The 8,734-nt window shown below is 43.9% G+C and overlaps 1 protein-coding gene across 1 annotated transcript; it reads left to right on the plus strand.

Annotated features, from left to right (window-relative positions):
- Positions 1-306: 306 nt before the first annotated feature.
- LOC133238386 (ferritin light chain-like) lies at positions 307-1,207 on the plus strand. Its single transcript, XM_061401415.1, has one exon. The coding sequence runs from the start codon at positions 513-515 to the stop codon at positions 1,038-1,040; it is 528 nt and encodes a 175-aa protein (XP_061257399.1). The 5' UTR covers positions 307-512; the 3' UTR covers positions 1,041-1,207.
- The last annotated feature ends 7,527 nt before the right edge of the window (positions 1,208-8,734 follow it).

The following is an 8,734-nucleotide window of genomic DNA, read 5'->3' on the forward strand; positions in this document are numbered from 1 at the left end:
TGCGAAGAGCCAACTCATTGGAAAAGACCCTGCTGCAGGGAAAGATTGAAGGCAAAAGGAGAAGGGGATGGCAGAGGATTAGATGGTTGGATGGCACACCAACTCTATGGTCATGAGTTTGAACAAGCTCTGGGAGATGGTGAAGGACAGGGAAGCCTGGCATGCTGCAGTCCATGGGGTTACAAAGAGGTGGACATGACTTAACAACTGAACAACAACAAGACTGCAGGGGCCTTGTCTGTGTTCTTTCTCCTCCCAGTTCACTGAACTAGTCACCATGGGGAGGACTGCATGCAAGAGTACCAAAGGGGAAGTGCGCTCGGCGGCCCCGCGGATCTGTCTCTTGCTTCAACAGTGCTTGGACGGAACAGACCCAGGGACGCCCCTTGCTCCAGCCTCCGACCACCCTCCAGCCTTTTTTCCAGTCGCAGCCTTCGCAGTCAGCCACTCAGCTGTCCGCGATCACCGGGACCAGCCACCATTTTTTAACTCCTTATTATTACCGACCAATCATGAGCTCCCAGATTCGTCAGAATTATTCTACCGAGGTGGAGGCCGCTGTCAACCGCCTGGTTAACATGCAACTGCGGGCCTCCTACACCTACCTCTCTCTGGGCTTCTATTTCGACCGCGACGATGTGGCCCTGGAGGGTGTGGGTCACTTTTTTTGCGAATTGGCCAAGGAGAAGCGCGAGGGCGCGGAGCGTCTCTTGAAACTGCAAAACCAGCGTGGCGGCCGCGCCCTCTTCCTGGACGTGCAGAAGCCATCTCAAGATGAGTGGGGTAAAACCCAGGAGGCTATGGAGGCCGCCCTGCTCGTAGAGAAGAACCTGAATAAAGCCCTGTTGGATCTGCATGGCCTGGCTTCTGCCCGCGGAGACCCCCACATCTGTGACTTCCTGGAGAACCACTTCCTAGATGAGGAAGTGAAACTCATCAAGAAGATGGGTGACCACCTGACCAACCTCCGCAGGCTGGCTGGTCCCCAGGCTGGGTTGGGCGAGTATCTCTTCGAAAGGCTCACCCTCAAGCACGACTAGGAGCTTCTGGAGACCAGTGGCCATTGAAGAACCCACCTAACATCAGGGCTGCCTGAAGCCCCTCTCTGCAGCTACTAGGCAGCTTTTTTAACACCCTGGAGCCCTCTCTCAAGCCTTGGACCATATGGAAACAATAAAGCTTTTTGCAGCAAAAAAAAAAAAAAAAAGAGTACCAAAGGCTATTAAATGAGTCAGGAATGCAATTTTTAAATATTTATTTTTATTTCCTTTATTATTAATTTGGCTGTGCCTGGTCTTAGTTGCATCACACGGAATATTTTAGTTGCAGTATGTGAACTCTTAGTTGCAATGTATGGGATCTCGTTCCCCAATCAGGGCTCAAACCCAGCTCCCCTGAATTGGGAGCCTGGAGTCTTAGCCACCAGGACCACCAGGGAAGTCCCATGAAATGCATTTTTATTTCATGAATGCATAACATGTTTGGGCATTTGTTGCAGCCACTTAGACTATTGTAACACTCCCCCAAACCTACAACTTTTGCTCTTACTGACACTTATTCCACAAAAGGAAGCAATGTATGGCAATGAACAGGGATATGGTGTTGGACGTGAAATAAATCTAGATTTAAATTCTGGCCCTGCCGCTTACTAGACGCATAAACTTGGGACAGTTAGTTAATCTCACTGAGCCTCATACTGTGGGTAACAACCACACACACCACATAAAGTTTTTGTAAGAATAAAATGAGAAAATGTCTCATATTCACTCATTTTTCAAGCATACTTTTGTTTTACATTGCAATGTTTCTGAAATCTAGGTGTGTCTTTTAATATGTTTAATATGGTACTGTTTCCTTTTTATGTTTTTTTTTTTTAATTCTTCATTTCATGGAAAGCTGTTGCTATATAATTGGTGTGTGAGGCATCTTAGAAGCAAGGAAATGTGTTGGGAGGTAAATGTCCCATTAAGTTCCCAATAAAGAGTAGATACTGTTTGTATTATTGTAGCTCTGCTAGACTTCCAGAGTGATTCATTCAACCAACCATTAAACCAGAGGTTGCAAATAGGATGTCCATTGGCCAAATCTGGCCCCAGGGTATGTTTTGATGCGCCCATTTCATTTGAAAGAATTACCAAAATCTGAAAACTGAGAGGCTTCATGGAGTAAACTGGATTCTCATCTTCTTTTTCAAAATTTTGGAAACTTCACTGGCCTGCGTTCTCTGACATTCTCCAGCATTCATTAGCTGGAGCTACAGACAACACAGCTTTCATTTATGTCTTTTTTATTTTATGTATTTATTTTCAGCTGCACTGTGTTTTCCTTGCTGTGTGTGGGCTTTCTGGTTGCAGCAAGTGGGGGTACTCTCTAGTTGCAGTGCGCAGGCTTTTCAAAACGGTGACTTCTCTTGTTGCAAAGCACGAGCTCACAGGCATTCCCAGGCTCCAGAGCACAGGCTCAGTAGTTGTGGCACAGGAGCTTAATTGCTCCGCTGCATGTGGGATCTCCCGTACTGCTGGAACACATGTCTCCTGCATTGGCAGACAGATTCTTTACCACTGAGCCACTGGGGAAGCCCCCCATCATTCTTACTGTGATAACCCAGCGTCTCATTCATGTACCCACCGGGCTCCTGGAGGCATTTGACTGCGGGACCTCAGCAAGAAATAGTAATTATTGGGTAACTGCCATGTACATCTGTTCTTTCAGTTGATCTAGGAGCCAGTTTGGTGACTTGGGGTGAGTGGTTCTGCTGTGTCCTTCAGCTGAACCATATACCTGAATAGTCCCTGTATAGTGGGCAGAGCCTCTCACAGTTATCTCATATCTGGTGTGGCAGTCACTTTTGAAAAATTGTAGTTTTCCTCACTGAGGTGCAACCTACAGACAAAGAAAAAGCACACAAAACATAAATACATAGCGTGACAGCTTGCCAAAGGCCACACACAACTGTGTGACCTCCAAGAAAGAGAATGTCAATCATATGACATCGCTGATTGTGAAATCTAAAAAAAAAAAAAGGTACAAGTAAACTTATTTACAAAACAGGAAGAGACTCACAGACGTAGAAAACAAATTTATGGTTACCAAAGGGGAAAAAGAGGTAAGGGGAGAGACTAATTAGGAGCTTGGGATTAGCAGTTACACACCACTACATATAAACTAGATAACCAACAAGACCTACTGCATAGCACAGGCAACTAAACTCAGTGTTTTGTATCACACACCTTTATTTAGAATTTAAACTTTACAATGACTATTGTATTCTACGTAATCATGAGACATTAAGTAATAAATGTAAAGAAATAATAAAAAAGAAAGGGAACACAACCAGTGCTCCCCAGATGTCTGCTTCATGTCCCCATTCAGCCAGGAACACGGCCTCCTCCTCACACTTCCCCCACAAAGAGCAACCACTATCCTGGCTTTTAACAACATAGACTGGTTTCTCCCATTTCTGTATTTTATTTAAATGTAAACATGCAGTGTATGCCGCATGGTTTCTTTTGCTCAACATTAGGTTTAAAATTTATATACATTCTTGCATATATTTTTAGGGAGTTCATTATCATTGTTGACAGGGTTCTCGTGGATGAATATACCACAATTTATTTGTCCATTTTACTGTTGATAGGAACTTGGTAGCTTTCAGTTGGAGTTATGACAAATAATGCTGCTGTGAATATTCTAGTACATGCTCTGTGCTGTGCTGTGCTTAGTCACTCAGTCATGTCGACTCTTTTTGATCCCGCCTGGCTCCTCTGTCCATGGGGATTCTCCAGGCCAGAACACTGGAGTGGGTTGCCATGCCCTCCTCCAGAGAATCTTCCCAACCCAGGGATAGAACCCAGGTCTCCCACATTGCAGGAGATTCTTTGCTGTTTGAGCCACCAGGGAAGCCATGAATACTGGAATGGGTAGCCTATCTCTTCTCCAGGGGATCTTCTCCCTAGGAATTGAACCGGGATCTCCTGCACTGTAGGAGGATTCTTAACCAGCTGAGCTACAAGGGAAGCCTCATTCTAGTACATATCCTTGTTAAATAAATAAGTAACCACACACAAGTATATTTATATGTATATTTTTCCTTTATTGGGTATTTCTTCTGAGTATGGAATTGCTAGCTTCCCCAGTGGTTCAGCAGTAAGGAATCTGCCTACAATGCAGGAGCCACAGGAGGCACGGGTTTGATCCCTGGGTTGGGAAGATCCCGTGGAGGAGGACATGGCAACCCACTCCAGTATTCTTACCTGAAGAATCCCCATGGACAGAGGATCCCGGCGGGTTACAGTCCATAAGGTCACAACGTGTCAGACATGACTGAAGCGACTTAGCACGAGTGCATGCAGAGTATGATAATTCCAGCTTTAGGAAGCTAAAGTGTTTTCCAAAGTGACTGTACCAATTCTTCACTCCTACCAGTAGAGTATGAGTGTTCCAGTTGCTCCATATCCTCAACACTTGCCCATTTTTCCATCCTCCATTTTAGCCATCTGTTAATAGGTCGATGTGTGTGATAACTCATTGTGGTTTTAATGTATATTCCACTGATGATGGTGAGTACACTTTTAAGTGTTTATAGACCATTTGGATACTCTCTTTTGTGAAGCCACTATTTTTCTATTGTCTTTTCCTTCTTTAATGGCTTGTCTGTCTTTTTCTTATTGATTTGTACATCTTTGTGTCAGTTCAGTTCAGTTGCTCAGTCATGTCCGACTCTTTGTGACCCCATGGACTGCAGCACACCAGGCTTCCACGTCCATCACCAACTCCCAGAGCTTGCTCAAATTTACGTGTATTGAGTCGGTGACGCCATCCAATCAGCTCATCCTCTGCCGTCCCCTTCTCCTCCCGCCTTCCATCTTTCCCAGCATCAGGGTCTTTTCCAATGAGTCAGCTCTTCACATCAGGTGGCCAAAGTATTGGAGCTTCAGCTTCAGTTTCAGCATCAGTCCCTCCAATGAATACTCAGAATCGATTTCCTTTAGAATTGACTGGTTTGATCGCCTTGCAGTCCAAGGGACTCTCAAGAGTCTTCTACAACACCACAGTTAGAAAGCATCAATTCTTCGGTGCTCGTCTTCAGAATACATTTTTGTGTATTCTGCACTTATTTCCTTTTCGCATCTTCCCCCTGCCCCGCCCCAGTGCTGTTTGTCTTTTTGCTCTCTTTATGGAGTTAATTTGACGAACAGACAGACCTTCTTCATTTCAATATGTCCAGTTTATCTTTTGTGTATTGTGTGCAGTGGAGGTGGTCGTACTTTTGGTGTTCTGGCAGACATTTTCAGTCGTCTGTAAATGTAGATTCCCTACTTTTTCCTTGAAATGTGCTTAGCTGAATAATTTGCCTTCCCAGCCTCCCTTGCAGACGAGATGGCCATTTTGAAACCATGCCCCATAGGGTTAACAGAAGCTGGAACCTTAACAGAAATGCTTGAGTGTGTCTTACAGAACAGTAGATAAGGAAACAACTTGTTAGAAACCCCTCTGTTTGTAACCTGCCTTTACTGATTAAGCCTGCTTTAGGGTTTTGTTTTTTTTCTTCCGTTCTCTAACCGCATACTCTCCCAGCTCCAAGTTTCACGTAGCTTGGGTAATATATCACCAGGCTTATTAACCACCCCTATAGACTATGCCTCTGACATATGGGTCACTATAGTAACAGGGGTTTAAATTATTTTCCAGAAATTTGGAGTAGGCTTCTGTCCAATTCAGGCTGGCTAAGATTGGAGAGGACCATGGACTCTAAAACTGGGCCTGCTCAGAACATCGATTACCTCACCATGTCCCTGCTTCCAAACTCCTTTCCCCACACCTTAAGACCACTTTACAGGATGAACCTGGAGCCTATTATACAGAGTGAAGTAAGTCAGAAAGAGAAAGACAAATACAGTATGTTAATACATATATATTAAATTTAGAAAGATGGTACCAACGATCCTACATGCAGGGCAGCACAGGAGACACAGATGTATAAAGAACAGACCTTTGGATTCAGTGGAAGAAAGCGAGGGTGGGATGATTTGAGAGTGAGTGAGTGATAGTTACGTGAACCGTGAACTGCCTGATGTTCAAGCTGGTTTTAGAAAAGGCAGAGGAACCAGAGATCAAATTGCTAACATCCGCTGGATCATGGAAAAAGCAAGAGAGTTCCAGAAAAACATCTATTTCTGCATTATTGACTATGCCAAAGCCTTTGACTGTGTGCATCACAATAAACTGTGGAAAATTCTGAAAGAGATGGGAATACCAGACCACCTGACCTGCCTCTTGAGAAACCTGTATGCAGGTCAGGATGCAACAGTTAGAACTGGACATGAAACAACAGACTGGTTCCAAATAGGAAAAGGAGTACGTCAAGGCTGTATATTGTCACCCTGCTTATTTAACTTATATGCAGAGTACATCATGAGAAACGCTGAGCTGAAAGAAACACAAGCTGGAATCAAGATTGCCGGGAGAAATATCAATAACCTCAGACATGCAGATGACACCACCCTTATGACAGGAAGTGAAGAGGAGCTAAAGAGCCTCTTGATGAAAGTGAAAGTGGAGAGTGAAAAAGTTGGCTTAAAGCTCAACATTCAGAAAATGAAGATCATGGCATCCGGTCCCATCACTTCATGGGAAATAGATGGGGAAACAGTGGAAACAGTGTCAGCCTTTATTTTTGGGGGCTCCAGAATCACTGCAGATGGTGACTGCAGCCACGAAATTAAAAGACGCTTACTCCTTGGAAGGAAAGTTATGACCAACCTAGATAGCATATTCAAAAGTAGAGACATTACTTTGCCAACAAAGGTCGGTCTAGTCAAGGCTATGGTTTTTCCAGTGGTCATATATGGATGTGAGAGTTGGACTGTGAAGAAGGCTGAGTGCCGAAAAATTGATGCTTTTGAACTGTGGTGTTGGAGAAGACTCTTGAGAGTCCCTTGGACTGCAAGGAGATCCAACCAGTCCATTCTGAAGGAGATCAGCCCTGGGATTTCTTTGGAAGGAATGATGCTAAAGCTGAAACTCCAGTACTTTGGCCACCTCATGGGAAGAGTTGACTCACTGGAAAAGACTCTGATACTAGGAGGGATTGGGGGCAGGAGGAGAAGGGGACGACAGAAGATGAGATGGCTGGATGGCATCACTGACTTGATGAATGTGGGTCTGAGTGAACTCTGGGAGTTGGTGATGAACAGGGAGGCCTGGCATGCTACGATTCATGGGGTCACAAAGAGTCGGACACAACTGAGCGACTGAACTGAACTGAGTGATAGTTGCTCAGTCATGTCAGACTCTTTGCAATCCCATGGGCTGTAGCCTGCCAAGCTCCTCTGTCCATGGAATTCTCCAGGCAAGAATACTGGAGTGGGTTGCCATTTCTTTCTTCAAGAATATCACTGAAACATGTATATTACCATATGTAAAATAGATGGCCAGTGCAAGTTCCATGCATGAAGCAGAGGACCCAAAGTCGGTTCATCTGGACAATCCAGATGAACAGGGTGGAAAGGGAGGTGGGATGGGGGTTCAGGATGGTGTGGACACATGTATGCCTGTGGCCAATTCATGTTGATGTATGGCAAAAACCATCACAAAAGTGTAAAGTAATTATTCTCCAATTAAAATAAATTAACAAACAAAAATAGACCACCTTACTTCTTTTTCTATAAGTAGCTCAAGCCTGTTACATTCTGGGAGGCAGATCTGAGATTTGCTCTCCCATTTCCTCACTTGGCTCCCTTGTGAATAAACTCTTTCTCTGCTGCAGACCTGCAGGGGTTTAGCTTGCTGCATGTTTGGCAAACAAATCTGGTTCAGTAACGATATGATACAGCTCTGGTCAATTAGATAGAGAGAAAGAGAACTCTGCTGGGAAGTGGAAAGTTCTGGAGAGTTTTTGCTTTCCTAATAAAATGAGTCAACTCTGACTGTATTTCCATTACCCTCCATCTTGTGCCTGGAATACAAATACGATGTTTGGAGCTGCAGTAGCCATTCTGTAACTATGAAGGAAAAGTCAAGAGAACTGAAATGACTTTAGCCCAATATCAATGAGCAGCTAAACCAAGATAAAAAATAAACACACAAAAAGACACAAACACACGCATATTCCTTTGCTCTCTGGACTTTTTGTATATGATATAAGTGAATCTTTATTCATTGTTTTCTGTGACTTGTAGCCAACTTCATTTCTAACATAACAAAACCGTCCTCCCTCTCCCCCTCTTGTTCTTCCCATTGTATTTGTCAGGCTAATTCTCCTAAAATCCAGCTGTTTGCATATCCTCCCTCTGATTTGATACCTTCAATGCCCTGTATCCTGGCTTTCAAGGGCCTCCAAGATCACAGCTTCTGTCTTCAAATCTGTCTTCCATTCATTTCTGATTCACACAATTCCTACCTGGAATGCCAAGAGCAATGTCAACAGAGTGCTGAGTTTTATATTCAGTTGGGATGTTGTTCATGTGTAAAGAGAATCTAAAGACATTCTCAGATATAAAAGAACTCAAATATTAGAGCACTATTTACTCATTCTGGGAAAATAATTTGAGGATACAATGCAACCAAAGGAAAAATGAACCAAAGTCAAAAACAAATGCATGGAGAAGGTCTAGGAAGAAAGCCCTGGTGGTGAGTACTACACCCCCATGATCAAAGAACTCAATCTAGAGAGAATTAAGGTCAGGACCTAATAACTATAGCTACAAGAAATGAAGTGCAATAGTTGTTATGA

Source organism: Bos javanicus, chromosome 25, assembly GCF_032452875.1.
Source record: "Bos javanicus breed banteng chromosome 25, ARS-OSU_banteng_1.0, whole genome shotgun sequence".
NCBI lineage: Eukaryota > Metazoa > Chordata > Mammalia > Artiodactyla > Bovidae > Bos > Bos javanicus.